Source organism: Drechmeria coniospora, chromosome 03, assembly GCF_001625195.1.
Source record: "Drechmeria coniospora strain ARSEF 6962 chromosome 03, whole genome shotgun sequence".
NCBI lineage: Eukaryota > Fungi > Ascomycota > Sordariomycetes > Hypocreales > Ophiocordycipitaceae > Drechmeria > Drechmeria coniospora.
In genome coordinates this window covers 2,847,279-2,870,269 of record NC_054391.1, presented here as the reverse complement: position 1 = coordinate 2,870,269, position 22,991 = coordinate 2,847,279, and the positions used below count along the sequence as shown (strand labels likewise).

Here is a 22,991-nt window from a genome sequence, read left to right as displayed (position 1 = left end):
AGGCAGTGCTCTGCGACTTGTTTATCCGTGGCTGACGACATCGACGACCTCCGAGACGCTGGCGACGGGGGACAAGAGCCTGAGGTTCTCCTGGGCCGCCGGCCAGGACGGGGCGCTGTTCAGTCGAGCGCCATCCGCCATCGGCGCTTGGCTGCCATTTTCCTTCAGCAAAGTCTTCCCAGGGAGTCATAATCGTCTCCTCTCGACCCTTTTGACGTGTTTTGCCACCTTCGACGGCGCGTTTCGATCTCGGCGACTGCGACTCCCTACCGTGCCCCCTAGGCGACAACAGGAACACGCGCGAAAATGGCAAACCTCTATTTCACGCACTCGAGCGCGCCGCTCAAGACGGTGGAGGAGATTCAGTTCGGCCTCATGTCGCCCGAGGAGATCAAGAACATGAGCGTCGCTCACATCCTCTACCCTGAAACGATGGAGGAAGGGGGGACAAAACCACGCGATGGAGGGCTCAACGATCCACTGCTCGGTTCGATAGACCGACAGTTCAAGTGTAAGACTTGCACGCAGGCCATGGGCGAGTGCCCTGGCCACTTTGGTCACATCGAGCTTGCCAAGCCAGTCTACCATCCCGGGTTCATCAAGAAGGTCAAGAAGATCCTGGAGATTGTCTGCCATAACTGCAGCAAGGTGTTGTCCGATACTGTTAGTATTTGCCACAACCACAGGGTATTTTGGTAACCTTCGTGGATGGCTAACCTTGGGCCGAACAGAGCGACCCAGAGTTCCAAGCTGCCATCAACACCCGGGACCCCAAGCTTAGATTTAATCGTGTCTGGGCCGTGTGCAAGAAGAAGCGGAGGTGCGAGAACGAAGACCGCCAGAACAAGGAAAAGGACGAAGACTTCTTGCCCGCGATGAAAGGTCAGGCGATGAATCATGGTGGATGTGGCAACGTCCAACCGGCCGTCCGGCAAGCCGCTCTTCAGCTCAAGGCTGCCTTCGACGTCGCGCAGGAGGATGGCCCCAAAAGACGGGAGACGGTGCCGATCACGCCAGAGATGGCCCATAGCATCTTGCGCCGGATCTCGGAGGAGGACCTTCGACACATTGGCCTGAACTCCGACTACGCTCGGCCCGAGTGGATGATTCTCACCGTTCTGCCTGTTCCGCCACCGCCTGTCCGTCCCAGCATCTCCATGGACGGTACTGGCACCGGCATGCGAAACGAAGACGACTTGACCTACAAGCTCGGCGACATCATCCGTGCCAACGGCAACGTGAAGCAGGCGATCCGTGAAGGGTCGCCTCTGCACATTGCTCGAGACTTCGAGGAGCTTTTGCAGTACCATGTAGCCACGTACATGGACAACGACATAGCCGGCCAGCCGCGAGCTTTGCAAAAAAGTGGACGACCCGTCAAGGCCATCCGAGCGCGCTTGAAGGGCAAGGAAGGTCGTCTCCGTGGCAACTTGATGGGTAAGCGTGTCGACTTCTCGGCTCGTACTGTCATCACTGGTGATGCCAACCTCTCCCTTCACGAGGTCGGCGTTCCTCGCAGCATCGCCAGGACCCTGACCTATCCGGAGACCGTTACCCCGTACAACATTGGCAAGCTGCACCAGCTCGTCGAGAACGGGCCGAACGAGCACCCTGGCGCCAAATACGTCATCAGGTCCGATGGCACCCGCATCGATCTGCGGCATCACAGACGCGCGGCTCAGATCTCGCTCGAGTACGGATGGAAGGTCGAGCGGCATCTCATGGATGGTGACTACATCATCTTCAACCGTCAGCCTTCGCTGCACAAGGAGTCCATGATGGGTCATCGCGTTCGCGTCATGCCGTACTCGACCTTTCGGCTGAATCTGTCCGTGACCTCGCCGTACAACGCTGATTTTGACGGCGACGAGATGAATCTTCACGTTCCTCAGAGCGAAGAGACGCGAGCCGAGGTCAAGGAGCTGTGCCTTGTACCCAACAACATCGTCTCTCCCCAGAAGAATGGTCCCTTGATGGGTATTGTCCAGGACTCCCTTGCCGGGGTGTACAAGCTGTGCCGCCGGGACACCTTCATCGACAAGGAGATGGTCATGAACCTGATGCTCTGGGTTCCCAACTGGGACGGTGTCATCCCCCCACCGGCAATTCTGAAACCCCGGCCGCGATGGACCGGAAAGCAGATCATCTCCATGGTTATTCCTCCCGAAATCAGCCTGCACAACCCCGAAGGGTCCGATTTCCCACTGACGGATAACGGCGTTCTCATCCAAAGCGGTGAGCTCATTTTCGGGCTCCTCAGGAAGAAGAACGTGGGCGCGGCCGCCGGTGGCATTGTTCACCTCTGCTACAATGAACTTGGCCCCAGCGGAGCCATGGCCTTCCTGAACGGCGTGCAGCAGGTCGTGACGTACTGGCTCCTGCACAATGGACACAGCATCGGCATCGGTGACACTGTTCCTGACAAGGAAACGATTGAGAAGGTCCAGGTGCACATCGACACGCAAAAGGCCGAGGTTGCTCGGCTGACGGCCATGGCCACGGCCAACGAGCTCGAGGCCCTTCCTGGCATGAATGTTCGAGCGACATTCGAGAACAAGGTATCGAAGGCCCTCAACCAGGCCCGTGACCAGGCCGGTACGACGACGCAGTCGAGTTTGAAGGATTCCAACAACGCCGTCACCATGGCCGACTCTGGTTCGAAGGGATCGTCCATCAATATTTCTCAGATGACTGCGCTCGTCGGCCAGCAGATCGTGGAAGGCAAGCGAATTCCGTTCGGTTTCAAGTACAGAACGCTTCCCCATTTCACCAAGGATGACTACTCGCCCGAAGCCCGTGGTTTCGTCGAGAACTCGTACCTGCGCGGTCTGACACCGTCGGAATTCTTCTTCCACGCCATGGCTGGTCGAGAAGGTCTCATCGACACGGCGGTCAAGACGGCCGAGACGGGCTACATCCAGCGACGGCTTGTGAAGGCACTCGAGGATCTCAGCGCTCGCTATGATGGGACAGTGCGCAACTCCCTGGGCGACATCATTCAGTTCTTGTATGGCGAGGACGGCCTGGATGCCATGTGCATCGAGAAGCAGAAACTAGGCACACTGAAGATGTCCGACGCTGCGTTCGAGAAGAAGTACCGGCTGGATCTTGCCAATCCACCCGATTGGTTCAAGACGGATTACGAGTACGGCAACGAGTTGACGGGAGACAAAGCCTCGATGTCCTTGCTGGATGAGGAGTGGGATGCACTCGTGGCTAACCGCCGCGAGGTGCGCTCCATCAATCGTTCAAAGTTGGGAGATGAGATGATGCAGCTGCCGCTCAACCTCGGTCGCATGATCGAGTCGGCCAAGCGGGTGTTCAACGTCAAGGCCACGGACCGAAGCAACCTTCGACCGTCGGACGTCATACCTGCCGTGCAGAACATGCTCAGCAAGATGAAGATCGTTCGTGGGTCAGACCCTATCTCGGCGGAAGCCGACTCGAGCGCCACCATCCTGTTCAAGGCTCTCGTTCGATCGCGCCTGGCCTTCAAGGAAATCGTCAAGGTTCACCGGCTGAACAAGCTCGCCTTTGATCACGTGTTGGGCGAGCTTCAGAACCGTTGGGACCGGTCGTTTGTCAGCCCCGGTGAGATGGTTGGTGTTCTCGCGGCGCAGTCCATCGGCGAGCCCGCGACGCAGATGACGCTCAACACCTTCCATTTCGCCGGTGTGTCGTCGAAGAACGTCACGCTCGGCGTGCCCCGGCTGAAAGAAATCCTGAACCTTGCCAAGGACATCAAGACCCCTAGCATGGCTGTCTACTTGAGCACGTTCTTGGCCAAGCAGGAGGAGGCGAAGACGCTGCGTAGCATGGTGGAGTACACCAACCTGCGCTCCGTGACGTCGGTGACGGAGATCTACTACGACCCCAACGTCCGGACCACGACGATTGCCGAGGATCTGGACATGGTTGACTCGTACTTTTTGATCCCGGAAGATGACGAAAACACCCTCGACATGCAGTCGAGGTGGCTCTTGCGCATCACCCTGGATCGGCAGAAGCTGCTCGACAAGGAGATCAAGATCGACGAGGTTGCCCAGCGCATCAAGGAGGAGTACTCGGCCGACATGGCCATCATATTCAGCGACAACAACGCAGACGAGCAGGTGATTCGACTTCGGAGCATCAAGCGGGGCGATGGCAAGGGGGGCGAAGACGAAATGGAGGACGACGTGATGCTGAAGCGTCTGGAGTCTCACCTCCTCGACACCCTCACGCTGCGCGGCGTTCCCGGCATCGATCGTGCCTTCTTGACCAAGGGCACGCGACTTGTCGAGGACGAAGACGGATCGGAGCTTGCCATCAAGGACGACCCGCGATGCACACAGTGGTACCTGGACACTAGTGGTTCCGCGCTACGTGAGGTGCTCGCCGTCGACGGTGTGGATGCGTCACGGACCTACACCAACGATCTGTGGCAGATTGTGGAGGTGTTCGGCATCGAGGCCGCGCGCTCGGCCCTGGTCAAGGAGCTGACGAACGTTTTGGCGTTTGACGGTTCGTACGTCAACCATCGGCACATCGCCCTTCTGGTCGACGTCATGACGTACAGGGGCACCATATCGGCCGTCACCCGACACGGCATCAACCGCGCCGACACGGGCGCGCTGATGCGTTGTTCCTTCGAAGAGACGGTCGAGATTCTCCTCGAGGCGGCGGCGACGGGTGAGCTGGACGACTGCCGCGGCATTTCCGAAAACGTCATGCTGGGGCAGATGGCACCCATGGGAACGGGCAACTTTGACGTTTTCCTCGACCCCAAGATGCTGGAGACGGTCATCTCCGACAACTCTCGGATGGGTCTGATGCCCGGCATGCCCGTCAAGGACGGCGAGGCGGAGGGGGCAGCGACGCCGTACGACACGGGCTCGCCCATGGGCGACTCGGGCTACATGAGCATGAGCTCGCCGGCGGCGGGCAACTTCTCGCCGATCCAGGGTGCCGGGTCGGAGACACCCGCCGGATTCGGCACCGAGTACGGCGGCGGCGGCTTCGGAGGCATCGGGTCCATGAGCCCCTATTCGATGCGCGGAGCGACGAGCCCGTTCAGCACGTCGCCGACGTCGCCCTTCAGCTCGGGCATGGGCGGCTACTCGCCGTCGTCGCCCAACGCCGGGTACTCGCCGACGTCGCCGCTCATCGACGGCGGAGGCGCCGGCCGCTACGCCATGTCGCCGTCGTTCAGCCCGTCGTCGCCGTCGTTCTCGCCGACGTCGCCGATGCTGCGGCCGACGAGCCCGGCGAGCCCAAACTACAGCCCGACGTCGCCGAGCTACTCGCCAGCGTCGCCGTCGTCGCCCCGGCATTACTCGCCGACTTCGCCTGCACAGTTCAACTCCCCCACCTCCCCCAGCTACTCGCCGGCCAGCCCCAACTACAGTCCCGCATCCCCCAACCTGCACGGTGCCGGCGCAACTTCCCCTTCCTACTCCCCTGCCTCGCCCTCCTGGTCCCCGACCTCGCCCGAGGCTTACTCGCCGACGAGCCCAAGTTTCCAAAGGAGCCCGGGAAACCAGCAGTCGCCGACGAGCCCAAGCTACTCGCCGACTTCTCCTTCGTTTTCTCCTCGGACCCCTGGGCCCGGCACGTCGGGAAATCAATAGTGAGTTTTTGTCCGTCGACGGCACGAGCGACTTCGCTGGCGTGCGGCAGCAGACACTGATGATTTGCGCAGTTCTCCGAGCTCGCCGGCGAACGATTGATTCTGTAACTGAATAATGCATATGAGGCACAGGCTGTCATCTTTCCCCCTTCACATGATCCTCCTTTTCATCCCCGCGTGGTTGGAGGGGCGTGCGACAGAATTCAGACCAAAGGCGTGTGAGATATTACAGGGAGTTCTGGAAGTCGCAAAACCAAAGACAAAAAAAAGAAAAGGCAATACAGCAGTACACAGGGAAGAAATCAAGCTAGCTATGCCTTGGCAGATGGGGGCATGGAGCACTGTAAGCAGGAGTACGGTGACCTTCAGCCGCGTGTAATTTGTTCGAAGCGTGCGGGAATAGGCAAGGAGAAGGGAGGGAGATCCAGCTGCTCTACGTGTATCCTCCACGAAGCACGTAGGCTGAAGGGAGCTAGTACTATGGGTACGAATAATAAATGCTGCACATACTTTGGGGACAGGGACGATGCTGCGTGCCACGATCACGGCTGATCCGGAAGGCTGAACTGGGAGGAGTGACGAGTCACGCCGAGACACGGATGGCTCCTGGATTCCGCCCAGGACTCGTACCTGTCGGAATGATGGCAGAGCACCTCAGCTGGCGGCGAAGCAACTACAACACAGGTTGCGGCTGATTGACTGATTGGTGCATGGCGAAGCATGTCGATGAAGGGATGAGTTTGTGGAAATTGGCCCGACGTCGGTCAATCCGTTCCCGGTACTTGATTCTCATGCTGAGGATGGGAAGGAGAATGAAAAGCTGCATTAAGGCAGCAGAGATAAATATGGCTTGCCTCCATCCCTGGCGGTTGACGGTTGATCGAGTTCGCATCACCAGTGGCACCTACCCACGAGCTCGTTTGGGACGCACTCGCGTTCCATGGTGGACGAACCGAGCCTGCCGTGCTGACTATGCAGACAGTCAGTGTAGGCCCTCGTAGGCACGGTTGGTGGTTCCATTGGGACGTGCTGAGGCGTATTGAGGATGATGACTGGTGTGGGCTGCTCGGTGGAAGCTGACGAGCGCGGAAGGCGGACGGAGGTCGTCAGGTCGAGCGGCAGGGGTGGAGCCGTTGGCGGTACAGGGCCTGGCGTTTTGGGGGCCAAGGGCAACGTGGCCCAGGCCGGGGGCTTGTACGGATTTGCATGCTGGGTCAGCCTGAAGGGACTAGCGCACACACACCTGCAAGGCAACCATCGGTGGCGGCTGTGGCGGCTAAAAACCGCGCCCCGAGACTCTGGAACCAGCGGGGCCAGTGGTTCGCAGTTGGTTCATCCATGTAATTCAACGATGTATTCCTTGTGCAGAATGTGCATACCCACCAAGTTCGAGGTGCTCATGCTCGTACGGGATGGGGATGGTGAATGTCGAGTGAAACGAACGATCATGTGCACACGCCTCGTGTCTAGACCAAGAGTCCAATATGTTAGCATGGAGTGGGAAGGTTACCACAACTGTCCTTCTCTTGGCTGCACCAGGAACGGGCGGAGCGGTGAAAGTTGGCATGCCAGCGGTGATGCCGTGAAGCCTAGCACGCGGACATGGATCGGTCGTGACTTCGGTGGAGAGCCCGTATGGCCAGCTGCCGAGCGTCCGTGGTGGCGTCGTTTCGCTCGTTTCTGCTTGCGAGATTTTCTCCGTCAATGGATGCAAGGCAAATGACGAGTTAAGCCATGTTTGCTGTCGCTCCGCGGCGTCCGAGATGGGCGACAGGCAGGAGAAGCAAGGGCGGAAGGGATCGTGAGACTCCAGCGTAGCCGTGGAAGGTGATTCTGCTTGTTATACCTTCACCGGGCGTGCGAGGCTGCAGGGGCAGTGTGGCGGCCGTTGCGCGTTCGTTTGAGCACGAGGGCGAGGGGGAAAAGAGCTCGCATGGGAAAGGGTGCCGGCGCCATATGGGCCGAGATTTGAGTGATATCATGATTCGGGACGACCATTAAGCGGATCTTGTTCGGCAACGTTCCTTTCCTGGAGCGGCTGATGCTGAGCAAGCTGTGATCGACGTGGTAGGCAGAAAGCATGGCTGCCCCGTTGATGCAAACACACGCCGATTGCCGACAGCACCGTCCGTGGCTGTGCAGATCTGCTCGAGGTCCCTTGCTGATGGAATGTTCCACGACTGTTCCATAACCCAATCAATCCAAATGTGTCGGTAGCAGAGGAGACCGGGCCGCCCAAATGGGGACGATACGGTCCCGAAACTGCGAGGAGGAGGAGTGGGAGGGAGGTGACGGATGTATCCGGTCAGGCATGTCGTTGTAGTTGTTCTGCTCATCGTCATCATCATCATCGGCGTGGTGCCTGGTTTCTTGCTTCGTGTTGAAAATACGCACACTTGCCAGCTGTCGTCCAGCGAAACGCCAGACGGCAAGTTTTGGTAGGTTGGAGGCAGATGCCCATTATTATTGTGTGCATTGGTCGAATCACATGACTCCGTCCCAATGTAGCTGTGCTGTGAGCGCACATGTTCGGATCGGGAACGAGAAGGCAGTAGGACTAGCACAACGGCATTTTCTATACCGGCAGTGGTACAGCCCATCACATGGTGCTATCAGCGTCCTGTTTCCTGGTGGTGAGGAGGCAAAGAGGCAACACGCAAGCAAGAAGGCGAGCGGGTGAGGATACTGGCAGGTAGCTTGGGCCATTTCAATATGTTCGTGTACCGCACGACACGCATCGCCCCTATCGTCGATTCGACGTACAAAAGTGCTTCTAGTCCTTCCACCTGCTGTAGTGACTATTGCAAGTATATATATGTAAGCAAGTAAGTAATTACAGTACATGTTAGTGTACTCCGTAGGTGTACATCTACTCCGTAATTGAAGGTGTGTTTTTACTTGGTACTAAAGTTGAGTACGCTTCGGGATGCTTATAATACATGACTTAGGTTGCTCCATGCTCCGCAGGGTATTAACGATAGGTGTACGGAGTCCGTAAATTTACTTACATGCATGCACTCTGTGCTTTTGGGAATTATTAGGTGCCGCCACTGATTTGCGGGCGACAGCAGGCATAGACCACCTGTCCAGTGGGGGCCTGGCTGGACGTCAGTACTAACCCAAGATTCCAGCGCAATGATGCGCGGTGCGGTGGGTATACTCCAAGTACGGAGCGCAAAGTACGTCGCACTACAGACTACATTCGTACCTGGTGCTCGCTGTGCTTGGTTGTTCTTGCAGCAGGTCAACCGTGTGCAGTGCGCAAGGGGACGGAACGGAGATGCTCTTGCGTGCCAACCAACAACGAGAACCAGCCGTTGCTGGCGCTGTCCTACATCAACAACCTCACCAATCCTTCCCCACCCACCCATCCATCATTCCCCGCCACGAACGCATGGCAAGACAACGGCAGCAAACGTCGGGCATGCCGAAATTCATCACACGCACGCGAAGCCTGCGCCTGGGCGATTCCCCGCCCGTTCGAGCCCCCCCCCCTCTCTTCTTTGCTTCACCTTCCGGCTGCCGATTTCCCTCGTTGAAGTTTCTTTCGTCACCTTCAGCTCAGATCGGTTGCTTCAAGCGGGGGCAGCGCTCGTGGCAGCAGCCCGAGCTTCCCGCCCCTCTTCCCGCCCCCTTTTCAACGACAGCCACCGGAGCTCAAGGTAGCCGCAAGCCCGTCGGATAGGCAGAATGTGTACACCTGGGCACTCGCAGAATCAATCTTGCCAGCCACTGTCTAGGTGTGGTGTGCACCCGCTACCCTTCCGTCATACCTACCAAGGCACCCGCGCCTTTGCTCCGTCGCTGTGGCGGCCGGCTTTTCAGGCTTGGGCGCACAGCGTAGCCGCAGAATGGGCCTCCTTGTGGCCCTTTCTTCATGTCGCGGCGGGCCACCAGACCACGACTGCCGCCATGTCCACGCACGTTGGGAAGCGGAAAGCGACATGCGGATCATGGTGATGAATGGTTGGCAATGTGCATGTTCACCTCATCACCTGGCATGAAACGGGATCTGTTCTTGCTTGTCGGCTACTTCTCGTTACCAACCACTCCCTTCTGGGCCGTGTTCCGGCCGTGGATGTTCGCTCCTGCAGCTGCAATGCTCCGAGAGCCTGCCATCTTGCTCACGACTCCTCTTGCAGCATGCACGGACGTTCCAAGTCGAGGTGGGACGACGAAGTGACATGGTGTTATCGAATGGTGTACACATGCATGTATTGATCTATCAGTTGCCCCCGAGCTGGCATTATCCTATGAATGACACGTCGATCGACCTCTCCCGTGCCCAACGCAGCTGTCAAGGCGAGCAAGGAATGAAAAGAAGAATAATGGTAATAGATTTCTGATCGGATGAAAGTCCATCGGAGCGGATGCTGGTCGGCCATCGTGTTATCGGAAGCCAACCCGCCCCCAAGTCCGAACGACGCAGCTGCCGACGACTGTTTGATGCAGGCATCTCATCATGCGCAGCCGCTGCTCGGGCCCGCTAAGAGTCGGCGTCGTCAGTGACAGGAAGGGCGGGAAGAGAGAAATTGGGCACGGGTGTCGTACAGGCGCTACTTTGGCTTGGGGCACTGCGGGCGAGAGCAGTAACCATGCCAGGTCTGGGTGCCCATGTTGACGACGGCAGAGCAGCTGCAGCCCGGCTTTCTTGTGCTCTCCTGGAAGGTGCAGCCACAGCCCGTGTAAGTCTGGTTGGTAACCCAGATGCACATCGTTGCTGTTCGAGTCCTTCTTCCCGTTTTGGTGCGATGGATTTTTTGCCAAGGAAAGACTGCTTGTCCGGCTCGGGCCTGCTCCTCGTCAGTCAAGGGGATGCAGGTGCAACATGCTCCTCAGGGGGGTCACACAGCTTGTCTTGCGATGGGCTGGCCAGACGAGGGCCGAATGTGCGTCGTGGGAGGGCGACGGGATGAGATGGGATGTATCCGACGAAGAGGGGGGGAGGGGGGCTCGAGAGAGTCAAGTAGCTTGCGAATCCGCCGTCGAGCCTTTCGAGGTCGAGTGCTGCCGCGTAGGAACTGGAGGGCTTGCGATCTTGATGGGAGAGATTCCGACGAGGCAGAACCTGCATGCCTTTATATACCTTTCCGCGGCATAGGTCTAGCAAAGGCTTGCCACAGCAGCGAATCTAAGCATGTTTGCTTGCTTCGGGCAGAGAAAAGGTTGATTCTGACGCACAAGCATGCATTTGGATCGGACGAGTCAGATTGTCCACTTTCCCGAACTTCATTCGCCTTCGTCGCTGGTTGTTTGCTCCTTTACTTTCGGCCTCTGAATTCGGGCGTTTGGCGTAATTAGGCGTGGGAAGGATATAAACAACGAGGGAGGGGTTCACGGCAAGGAAGGGGCAATGAAGAGGCAAGCGCGGCGGTACTTGAGGAGGGAAGACAGGCAGGCCAACTTGTTGGTTGGCTCGCCACCGTTTTGCCTGGGAAACAGGGAGGGGGCAACAAGTCCATCATGTCCAAATTTCGTCGAGCTGGCCTGTGCATCCGGGTGGGCGTTCAGTCCAAGTGCGTGGACCTGCCTGCCTGCCTACCTGCCTGCCTACCTACATGCATGGGCGACACCGGGCACCCAAGAAAGTGGGAACAAAAGGCGTGAGCCATGCGAGCCCTGAGGCTAGGCACGCGCATCGTCAGGGTAGAAGCTTTCGTGACACGCGTGGGTGTCGAAGTGGACTGAGGCAGTGAGACGAGGCGAGGCGAGGCGACAAGCAATTGACAGGACGGAGGAAGTGAAAGTAAGTGACGCGACCTTGGACCATGTCACCCGCTCAAAGTCAAGGCCACACAGAGGGAGGAAAAGTAAAAACATGGCGAGAGACTACTGCAGAAGCAGCGGCGCCGGCAGCGGCAGCTCCTACGTCGGTAGAAACAGTCGTCTTCACCCCGAGCACCACGGATGCGGGAACGTCGAATGTCGGACCGGTGTGGCACGACGACGACGAGGAGAATTGGGTGTGCATTCGGTGCAGCCGAGATGGACGGACAGCCGATGGCGATGCTCCCTCACCAGCCCGGGCGCCCGCCCGCCTCGCTGGTGACCGACTGGCTGGCTTACCGTGAGAGCGAGAGCGAGAGCGAGAGTGAGCGTGGGACGGCATTGGCCTACATACTCACACGTACAAGTCGCAGCAAGGGCCAAGAGCTAGGCTGCAACGGAGTTGGATGCCGCGATGGGGGCTCGATGTACATGTGTGTTGGTGCATGTACACTTACTTACATATGTACACTGTGGTCATACCCTCCCTCCTTCCTTCATCGCGTCGTGCCGTTTGGAGTAGAAGGTGCGCTTCTGGACGAAGGAAAGTGGACACGCCGTCCCAAAGGTGCATACGATTCCCCTTCTACAGCGCCTACTGTACAAGTACTGTACATGCAAGTGCTCCGTACCTAGTACTGTACTGTACTCCGTAGCTCTGGGTGTACAAGTATGTGCATGTATCTACTCCGTACCCCTATATGCTCTCTGTACATGCATAGTAGCTATAATTCATGTTGCATATAGGTAGTAGGGAGGTGCCAAAGAGACGTGGTGAGATGCCTACTAGGTACCTACTTACTAGTACTCTCTACCTGCTCGTTGCATCTACTCGTACTCACTGGTCGGCTGGTTCACACAGAGAACTGCAGTCGTGTTTGCGAAAGGAGAATGACGAGCCGCAGGACGCCGCGACGAGGACGCCTTCCTACTAAGACAGTGAAGTGGCATCTCACTCACCACTGTTTGGTACAAAGACCAAGATCAGGCCTTGGCCATCCTCCCGTCCTCTGACTCTGTTACAGGGGGGAGGGGGTTGACCCACTTGCGCCAGTGGATCGCCAACCGCTGTCATCTGCCGCCAAACAGCCACTACCACACTTCCAATGCACAAATACAACCACACCTACAACACAACTTGGTACATGTACCTGCTCACTTGTGTGCAACTACAACTAATACTTGCACATGTAAGATTTGGGAGGTAGTGAGCCACAAGGACCCGTGCGGTGCCCAGTGTTGTCCATGCCGTTACGGCTGCACTTACAAGTACACCGTACTTGTATTACCTACCTGTAGGACGAAGAAGGCACGGATGGGAAGTAACTGTCCGGGTGGGGCTGGATCTGCAGGTTCTGGAGTGCGCCCGTTCGAGTGTACATGTATTACAAGCAAGTACTTACTCTGTACGATGCAGCGACATGAAAAAGGTACCGTGCGGATACATGGATCATGGATGTAAACCACGGGCATGAGTTAACTATTCAGCGACAGATATCGGCAGCCGAAACTCGATTGCGCTTGCTTGTTTGCGTACCATGGAAGACGAGAGGGATGCACTCATGGATGCCTAGGTAGGTTCATCAAGACGAATGCAAGCAGCCCAGTGCTGATGATTTCTGCTGCGCCTTTCCGAGGAAGCAAGTGCTTGTATACGTATATTGCCTATCCGAAAGGAAATAGTGAACGTACAAGGCCGACCAGGGTGGACGAGCTTGGGGGATTCAGAGCAAATCTCTGGCGATTGCTTCGTCAAACTATGCTCGACGTGATAGCCCCGATTACCTGACCGCTTGCATGGGCCGCAACGGGCAAATATAGACGATGGAAAATGTAGCCATGGTGACTCGAATCTTTTTCTACGTCTCGCGTGAACGGGAATATCCATGGCTGTCAGGTACAACTACAAGTACAATCAGTGCTAGTGGTAGGTACTGGGCATTGAGGCCTCGCTCCTGCTTGTTCTCGCGAGTAGTTGTAGTTGTACATGGACATTATTTGCCACCTCCTGCTTCTTTGGCTGCGGCAAGCCGCGAAGTGGTGCAACATGCCCATGAAGGTAGGCACTTCCCCCCGGGCGTGTTCGTCTCTTCCCGAAGGTGTGTACTGTAGACCTCGTATTCGCATCCTGCCATCTTCACCGGCAGACGAAGTCCTTCAGCAGCAACGACATCGGCATCAGCAGGGGCTCGCCGTCCATCGCATTCACACCTCCAGACAAACATGGGAAAACATAGGCACATCATTTACCTACGATATCGACGCATTGGCATCGGCCCATGACGAGTGTGAGGGAGAAGAATATGCATCAAGAACTTTGCGAACTTGCCAGGGGCTCCGATTGTGAGTCGGCAAATATGCTCCTGTTTTGGTGCATTGCTGCGAGTGCAGTTTCGTCCCACCGCTTCTCTCATTTCCTTCGTTTCAGGAGAGACAACTGATCATTGTATTTCTCCCCTGGGGTAAGAGTGGTCGTGAGATTGGAAGGTCAAAGGGGGGCCCGAGAAGAATCGCCGACGGAACAAAACAAGACTTGTCGTGTAGCTTTTATCATGCCTTGCAACCGACAAATCCACGTGGGGTGAAGGAAGCGACCCATCACAGGGAGGGATACAAAACGAGAGAACCAACATGTGACGTTTCGAGCCTGACAACCCGAGGACAAAACGGGGCTTCTATCGACGCTGCATCCGAATGTCGATCCCCCTGGCAGAGAGTTGCCTTCTGTGACGGAGAAATTCGAGGTCTGTTTTTCGACCTTGGTAGGGGGAGAAAGGCCAAATACGAATACGTAACTTCCGGCATGGTCCGTGACTGAGATGAAGCAGAAAACCTTGACTCGGGAAAACCAGGTGCGGCCCATATTCTGGTGCGCGTGGTATGAATACATACGCCCCTCGCCATACCGCTCCCCTCGACATCGCCCCAGGCACTGGCTCCGCACGAATCGTCATAATTTCCCCTTCCGCGTTCGGGCATTCAAGGACAACGCCTGCTGCCGAGACCTCAAGAGTCATCGCACGTCGGGCCAAATTTTAAAGACGTTCCTGCTCGCCCATACGCAAGAGGCTGGCTAGTTGTGCACCTGGAATAAACCCGTTGGTCCTGTCCTCCGCTAGTACCTCCCGGCACGCAAGCCTCCGCTTCCGCCATCGTTGATACACGCCGTAACTTGGACGCCAGGGCTTGGACGCTGGAGTTTCGGTTCAAAGCAGGGCAATCCCAGCTCCACTTGAAACGTGTTCCTGGCCGGCGAGGTCGTGAGTTCTCGGAGTTTGACCCATTTTAGGCCTTGTCAGGACCAGACTTGGAGGCGCAGCCATGGCATCGTGAGATGTCGTATCTGCGGCCTGTTACGCGACCGCTGTTGGGGACCCCCCTCCCTCCCGTCACTCTTCCTCCCCTACTCATGGTCTCGTCCTTGCCACTGAGTGCCTGCCTATCCATGGGCTTTGGGCTCCTGTGTCCGGTTTGTACCGGTGCTGAAAAAATGGCACCGTCTCACTTGAGTCCAATGGCGTCGCGAGACGATGCCACGACGAAGTTGATATTTTCGCTTTGGCCAGGTGGAAGTCTTGTACAGAGTACACGAACGTTCTCGCAGCAGTGGACAGGGGCCAACGGCGTTTGGTCACGTTGGTCGACATAATAACGACTGTGCGGAGCAAACGTGCTAGCAGTGCATTCGGAAGCGACATGGAAAGACGCATACCGCCGTTGGCGACATCTGCAAGTGGGGAGCAAGGTCCGCCACTTGTGCCGGCGGCGCGCTTGCTTCGAGGCTAACTGGACGAAACCTCGTTACGGGATACTCGATACGATGAACAGAGATGGCGGAAATGTGTGGTCGGCAACCGAATGCGAGGCCATGAGTATGATTTTATGCCAATGTGGTTGTCGTCATCGCATCACATGCCAGCCTCGACACGACACAATGGTGCTGGCAATCCTTGACGTCGTCATCGTCGTCTTCGGCACCCCTTCAGGCGCCTCTCCAGATCTGCTTCGCTGGAAGCCATGACCACTTCTGGAATGTTGCTGGACTCTTTGCCAGCCAGGTACGAGTACCCTCGGTCACGAGACAGCTGGCTTGCGCCTCCGGCCGTCTGCATCTCGGGCACGGCAACGGCAGACAATGGCACATTCTCCACGACCATGGATTGCTTGCGTATCCCTCGTCGCGCATGTGCTCGCATCCACCCCCGGACTCTCTCACCAGCGCGTGGCGGCGTCCTCAGAATGCGGATATGCGGCGCGGGCCTCGCCTCTGATCTTGATCGAGTCTGCATTCCCCCGCACTCAGCTTTGGGGTCGGAAGCCGGCCTGACCAATGAAAGGATGGAAGACAATCAACTGTTCCGGGAAATCCCCTCGCTTGGCGGTCCATGCGGAGATGGGAAAGTTGGAAGGGCTGCACCATCCGCAGGTGAGGGCCAGCCTGCTGGCATCTGATTATTCGTAGCCCCGTGGCAAAACAAATGCCTGCCGATGGTGGACGGAGAGTCGGCGCGACCCGGGAGCGCCACACCCGTCGAACAGCGAATGTTTTGAACGTAATTGTCTCATCAACCGACATCCTCTGAGAAATGCAATCCCGCTTGGGGCTGTCTCCCAGCGCGAGGGTAGCCTCTGCAACCCTCAAGGTTGCATACTGTTTGGAAGACATGCTACAGTCATTAGTACCTTTACGCGTACATGTTCGGGGCCGGGCCCGTTCTGGAATGAGCAGTTTGAGACATGCTGTTGGCCCTTGGCCTAGCACTTGGTCAGATGACCCTGGATCTGACCGTCGACGGTAGGATCGACATGGATGCGTGCTGAAGTGAAACCCAACTTGGGGCGCTCGCGAAGTCGCCGAGTTCGTGCGACACTGCCTGTCGCTGCTGGTTGCTGCCAATTTATAAGTGCAATTGCCCTGCGATATGCGTGCTCATCTCATTCCCTTTCTCAATTCATCATTTTCATCGTTCTCCCTTTCTCAATTCATCATTTTCATCGTTCTCCAGTGGTACCGATACCGAGAAAGCAGGCAAACTCCCAACGGTGACACTACTTTTTGTACGTCGACGTATCATGTCTTCCCCCAGCGACAGCCAAAGGGCAACTCCTATGCCGACCTTTCTCTCTCTCGTCCCCGCCACGTCTGCCTCATACCCCCAGGCTCCGGTAAGCCGTGCCGGCGGCAGCAACGAAACCTCGGCGGTGCCAGCGGAGCCATCGTTGCGGCGGTCGTCCAGCAGCGCCAGCACCACAGGCTACCGGGTCTTGAAGCTCGGTCCCGTCCACTGGGGCGAGCACCTGGACGAGCACAAGGAGGACTTTTACGATACGGCAGCCACTCCGTGAACCAGCCAACCCTGGCTTCGGGGGCCTAACGGGGAAGGGAAGTAGGAAGAGTTGGGATCGGGACTTGGTTGCCAACGCCGAGGTAGCAGACTTGTCGCCAGGTTGGTGCGGCCAAACGAACAATTGTGGCAGCAGCAGAGAGACGACGTGAGTATTGATTACTGCTATGTGTTCGATATCGGAAAGGGAAAAAAAACTGGGGGTTATGCGCTATTCCCTGCCGAGAGAAGAGTAGATTACTACAGATAGGTAGTCACAATTGATGACCTTGCTTGAACCTACATCTGTCGTTGAAACGTACGAGGTTGCCATCAGGCGGATGCGGCTCCGATGGCCAATGTTGGTCTCGGGCTGTGACTATCCGGTACTCTGATCCGCAAGTGCCTTCGGTGCCTTCGCATCCAATGAACATAGTTGTTTGTCGTACAATTACCTTGCCACTCACGTCTTGCCTTCCCATGATCAACCCTCGTACTGACCAGTTGTGGAACGAGCAGTTTCATACGCAGTCAAGGTAAGACCGGGTGAAACTTGAGCAGTACCGTGGCTGGCTACGTTCGGCGAGATCATCCATGTCTCAAACAACAGGACATGCTTACATCTATGGTTAATCGACCTGCCTGGTCATAGACGGATGGAAGAATTTTCCCGACATGGACGTAGACAGACCGTCCAGCTAGCTTCACCCTCTCTTCCTGCCCTAGCATCATGGCTGCTTCATGAGGGATGTGAGACAGGTTTGCAGCAGCATGGGATCAATGACTTGTCGTCCGTTGCACTCGTATGGGCTCGATCAATCCTGCGCGTTGTATCGGGGTGAGTGAGGCAAGACTTTACCCCGGCCGTGTTATTGAGTGAGACATGTTTGTGCCTGCAGTGTGCGCGAAGCGGTGGCGACGGTCATGGCTTGGCATACCGGGGACAGGGTCAATTGTGACGATATTGCCAAGGAGAGGTGAGGCGGGTGCGATGATTGATGATATGTCAATGTCCCTAGACGGCTCGCGGTGCAGGGCGATTCTCTAAATGGAGGCATCGTCAGCATCATCAGCATCGTCACGGAAACTGGGCTATTCAAAACAAGACACTCTATATCTAGCTGCCATGAAGTGCTTCGCCATCGCCATTGATTTGCTGCCCATGAGAGAGAAAAGAGGGAGGGGAGGATGATAGCATACGAATGCTCTCCAAACCGCCCAAGGAACCTACGCATTGCGCCAATTAGACGAAACTCGCATGGACGAAACTCGCATGGCTCCATGACCTTGGGCGGCACCGGCACATTTGATCATTGGTAACTTTGGCAAGAAACCGGTGTCATATGGAATCGTGGTATAGATGTAGGAAATGCTGCTAGTCGTTGAACCTAACAACAGCAACCATCCACACACATACTGTCCACACATACAAACACACACACACACATACCCACACATACACACATACACATACACATACGTTCACGATTCCAGGCTTCTCGAGTCACATGCCGCTTGGTTCGTATTCTTCTCCAGGGTCCACGCTCCACTCACAAGCCGCTCGTCGTGCAATCATCAGCCGGCGGCTCCTCAAACTATGCGGCAGCATTCTTCATCCATCAAGCGGCTCGCCCCCCCTTCCCCTCGAGCCCATGTAGACGGCATCAACGTGAGACCCGATGAATGACGAAAATGCAGAACTTTTGTATGTGCCTCATAATCATCCTTGTTCGCATGACCACAGATCCGGAGTAAAATTAACTGTAAAGAAAAAAGACATACGCTTCGGCTGCCAGCTGAGCCTCTTCCCGTAGCCCAAGCGCATACGTCTGCCCGGCGCTTCGCAGCCCGAAGCACCACCTCCTCCCGTCCAGATGACCGTCTCCCTCGACGAACCCTCCCATTGCGCATTTATCGCGAGGACATGGCCTTGGTAACGAGGCGCTTCAGGGCGAGCTCCTGCTTCTTCAGGTCGTCGGCGGTGCTCTCGCTGAGCTCGAGGGCGGCCATGGCGTCGCTGATGGTGCTCTCGATTCTCTCCTTCTGTCCGCGCTTCAGCTTGAGGGACAGGGTGGGGTCCGAGACGATCTCCTCGACGCGACCAATGTACGACTCGAGCTGCTGCTTGGCCTCGAACTTCTTGCTGAAGGCCTCGTCGTTGTTCTTGAACTTCTCGGCGTCCGTGATCATCTTCTCGATCTCGTCGGTGGAAAGTTTGCCGACAGAGTTGGAGATGGTGATGTTGGCGCTGCGGCCAGACGTCTTCTCCGTGGCCGTGACCTTGAGGATACCGTTGACGTCCACCTCGAAGACGCACTCGAGAACGGCCTCGCCGGCGCGCATGGGGGGGATGGGAGCAAGGGTGAACTCGCCGAGGGATGTGTTGTCCTCGCAGTTGACACGCTCACCCTGGTAGACGGGGAACTGGACCGTCTGCTGGTTGTCGGCGACGGTCGTGAAGGTCCTCTTCTTCAAGCAAGGGACCGTCTGGCCACGGGTGACGACGGGGGCAAAGATGTTGCCCTCCATGGCGACACCCAGAGACAGGGGCACGACGTCGAGGAGGAGGAGGTCGGCCGTCTCGGCCGAGGTAGCCTTGCCGGAGAGGATGCCGGCCTGAACGGCGGCACCGTAGGCGACGGCCTCGTCAGGGTTGATGCTCTTCTCGAGCTTCTTGCCGTCGAAGAACTCGGACAGGAGCTTCTGGATGCGGGGGATACGAGTGGAACCACCGACGAGGACGATCTCGTCGACGGCGCTCTTCTCAATGGCGGCATCCTTGAGGACCTGGGCAACGGGCTCGAGGGTGCCGGAGAAAGCCTTGGCGTTGAGCTCCTCGAAACGGGCACGGGTGATGGTCATGGTGAAGTCCTCGCCGTCAAAGAGAGAGTCGATCTCGATGGTGGCCTGGGCACCGCTGGACAGGGTACGCTTGGCACGCTCGCAAGCGGTACGGAGCCTTCGCAGAGCGCGGGCGTCGCCGCTGAGGTCCTTCTTGGACTTGCGGGTGAACTCCTTCTTGCAGTGGTCGAGGAGGTTGGTGTCGAAGTCCTGGCCACCAAGATGGGTGTCACCGGCGGTGGCGCGGACGGTGAAGACGCCGCCCTGGATGTTCAGGAGAGAGACATCGAAGGTGCCACCACCGAGATCGTAGATAAGGACATTTCGCTCCTTCTCGGACTTGCCGGAGCCGAGGCCGTAGGCGATGGCGGCGGCCGTGGGCTCGTTGATGATACGGAGGACGTTGAGGCCAGAGATGGCACCGGCATCCTTGGTAGCCTGACGCTGGTTGTCGTTGAAGTAGGCAGGAACCGTGATGACGGCCTTCTCGACCTTCTTGCCGAGCTTGGTCTCGGCAATCTCCTTCATCTATAGGGTTCGTTCATTAGCACCGAACGACGTCCGGACAGAAAGCCACAGTTCCATCGAGGGTGGGCAATGAGAGGAAACACACCTTGAGGAGAACCATGGAGGAGATCTCCTGGGCGGAGAACTGCTTCTTCTCGCCGAGGTACTCGACCTCAATCTTAGGCTGGGTGGCATCGTCGACGACCTTGAAGGGCCAAGACTCGATGTCCTTCTTCACGGTAGGGTCGTCGAAGCGGCGGCCGATGAGACGCCTGGTGGGTCGTGGGTTAGAATCGCGGCCGCCGTGAAAGGAAATTTCGCTCTCCCGATGGCGAGAAAGCGGGTAACAGAACTCACTTGGCATCGAAGACGGTGTTGCGGGGGTTCATGGCAGCATTGTTCTTGGCGGCCTCACCGATCAGGCGCTCTTTGTCGGTGAAGGAGACGAACGAGGGAGTGGTGAAGGAACCCTGCTCGTTGGCAATGATCTCGACATTGGTACCCTCGTAGGTAGCAACACAAGAGTAGGTGGTGCCTGTGAGTGGATATTTTGGTCAGCCTTGATGGATCGAGGAAAATCAAGAGATGGTCGGGCGAGAACGTGAATGCCGGGAGCGATCGATTCTGCCGCTGCCATGTGGCCGGCATTCACCATTCTCTCTCGCACGTAAAGGTCAAAAACTTACCCAGATCGATGCCAATGGCACCATCGTACACTTCGTCCGCCATTTTGTATATGTGTGTTGGAAAGGAAGGGGATTCGTCTCTATCAACGACGACGACTGAGGATGGATGGGAGGAAGAGAAAGGTTGAGGGAATGAGGAGGGAAAGGCGGGAAAACCAAGATTATGGGGTCAATCGGTGTAGAAATTCTCCCAGACAGCCAAAAAAAAATGTGATTTTTTTCGGGGCTGTCTCTTGGGAACCTTTCACCCCCCCAACGCCAGGTGGATATTTCTGCCGCCGTAGGTGGGGTCATTGGAGGAGTAGTCCCTTATAGTATTAGACCCGATTGGATAAGCAAACCCTTCGGCCTTAGATTTCAGGTGCCACATGGTGTGCCGACTTGAGGGTGACAGAAAAAGTGACATCAGCAACCGCCATCGTTCATGCCATCGGCGGCGGTGAGAGGTTGGCGGGGAAGCATTGGTTATCGTCTTCCATGTAGACACGGATTCCTGCCTATTCGTCTGCGAGCAGCAGAGCGATGACTTAATTCTTCTTTCCTTTGGGAGACAACCCGAGATCATGTGCCTCCATCGCCACGACCTCGGCAATGGTGTCCTTCAACGAAACGCCCCGTGGCTCCCAATCAAGATGCCGCCTGGCCCTCATGGCTATGCCCTTGGAGTTTCTTCCCCACGACACTGAGCCTTCATCCATCAAGGTAACCTCCTTCTCGGAAACACGTTTCGCCTGCGACACAGGCAGATAGCCCTGCCTGGTCGCCTCGTCGGCGATCCACTGCGCAACATCGGCCCACGCATGTGATCCGTTCTCCACGAAGAAGTAGGCATGAGGGCCAAACACGTCCGCGTCATTCTTCTTGGATGGATCCTGCGTGGCCTCTACGAGCTTGACGTACAGCTCGCCGAGGTCGTCGCCGTGGACGTGGTCCCACTCGGCTTTTCCCTCGCCGATGATGGGTGCGAAACCGTGCTTGAGGGTCTCCTTCACCAGGCTGGGCACCTGCCTGCTACGCCGGTTGACCGGCCCTGTCCCGGCTCCGTAAATGGTTGGCGGGCAGAGGATGGCGACCTTGACGAGATCCGAATTGGCGGCGATGGCGATCTTGTCAACGTCGCGGTGGTGGGCGGCGTCGGGGAGCGTGACGAGGCGCTCGATGTCGTCGATGTCGTGATACTTTTCCTTGGGGAGCGGAGCGGCGCCCTCACGCTTGTGTTCGGCATCATACCACGTCAAGATGGAGGTGCCGGATGTATGGATCCAGTAGCCTGGATGCTCAGGCGAATGACCGTCCTTCAATCCCTTGGCTATGGCGAGTGCTCCCGCATAATGATCCGACGACTCGGCCGTGTCTGTGGCGGAGGCTCAGTACGGAGAGCACTTTCGAGTGATCCTTGCGTGCCATGTGACATACGAACGACGACATCAGCCTTCGCAGCTGCCTCCTCCAGGTTCACATGATCGTCAAGAGTGCCAAATACATACTTGACAGCGGGGTACTTGGCACCGATGGCCTCGGCACGGTGCTTATCGCGGACGAGAACCGTATACTCATACTCTGGGTGCGCTTGGATCAAGTGGTCGAGAGCCGTGCCTCCAATGTACCCTTCAAACAGCCATTGTCAGCCTCGGAACTGTCACGTCTTTCCCGCCCGCCGTTTGGGGGCACAAACCTGTGGCACCGGTCCTGATGTTCTGTCAACCGTGATGCGGCCAGACAACAGGAGTGAGCGGCGGAACACTTACAAGAAAACTTTGACGGCCATCTTCGTCTCAGAAACTGCACGGGGGATTGGTCAAAACCCTTCAACGATTCCCACTCGACGAGCTTGTGGAAGATGCGGGAGGAAGATGCGGGAGAGGGTTGGGTTGGAAGTTGGCTGGCTCAAGACTTGAGTTGCCGTAACTAGTGACATCAGATCTCCGCTCCAATCTCTATCGCTGTACGAGGCGGCCATGCATGAAGCTACTGTAGTGCTCCGTACTAGTGTTAATAATGTTGCAATGCACTCCGTACAGTAATTACTCCGTATTCTATACGGGTATATTAGGCACCTTCGTATGGGTTTGTTCACCCACAGGCGAGCGTGCACGTACCGTAACCGTACTGTATAAGTACTGGGTACCTACGCGTACGTACCCTTTTCCGTGACAGCCTCGTAACCGGACGTCAAGGTGTCGACAGACTGTTAGGGTAGCGATCATGAGAAGCACCTTTGTTCTGGTCAGTAATTTATAACACAGACATAGCATACAT

At 56.9% G+C, this 22,991-nt stretch overlaps 4 protein-coding genes across 4 annotated transcripts; 2 read left to right on the top strand and 2 right to left on the bottom strand.

Annotated features, from left to right (window-relative positions):
• Nucleotides 1-306: 306 nt before the first annotated feature.
• On the top strand, nt 307-5,609 carry DCS_06602 (RNA polymerase II largest subunit; the record flags this gene model as incomplete). Its single annotated transcript, XM_040803890.1, has 2 exons — nt 307-663; nt 732-5,609. 2 exons carry the CDS (start codon nt 307-309, stop codon nt 5,607-5,609), a joined length of 5,235 nt encoding a protein of 1,744 aa, XP_040653994.1.
• A 10,874-nt stretch (nt 5,610-16,483) lies between these two features.
• Nucleotides 16,484-16,720, top strand: DCS_06601 (uncharacterized protein; the record flags this gene model as incomplete). Its single annotated transcript, XM_040803889.1, has 1 exon — nt 16,484-16,720. The coding sequence occupies one exon, from the start codon at nt 16,484-16,486 to the stop codon at nt 16,718-16,720; it is 237 nt and encodes a 78-aa protein (XP_040653993.1).
• Nucleotides 16,721-18,609: 1,889 nt separating this feature from the next.
• Nucleotides 18,610-20,775, bottom strand: DCS_06600 (hsp70 family protein; the record flags this gene model as incomplete). Its single annotated transcript, XM_040803888.1, has 4 exons — nt 18,610-20,067; nt 20,153-20,318; nt 20,404-20,581; nt 20,733-20,775. The coding sequence occupies 4 exons, from the start codon at nt 20,773-20,775 to the stop codon at nt 18,610-18,612; spliced, it is 1,845 nt and encodes a 614-aa protein (XP_040653992.1).
• A 484-nt stretch (nt 20,776-21,259) lies between these two features.
• DCS_06599 (uncharacterized protein) lies at nt 21,260-22,500 on the bottom strand (the record flags this gene model as incomplete). The annotated part of the gene is made up of 5 exons (XM_040803887.1): nt 21,260-21,622; nt 21,725-22,086; nt 22,149-22,340; nt 22,408-22,421; nt 22,481-22,500. 5 exons carry the CDS (start codon nt 22,498-22,500, stop codon nt 21,260-21,262), a joined length of 951 nt encoding a protein of 316 aa, XP_040653991.1.
• Nucleotides 22,501-22,991: the final 491 nt, after the last annotated feature.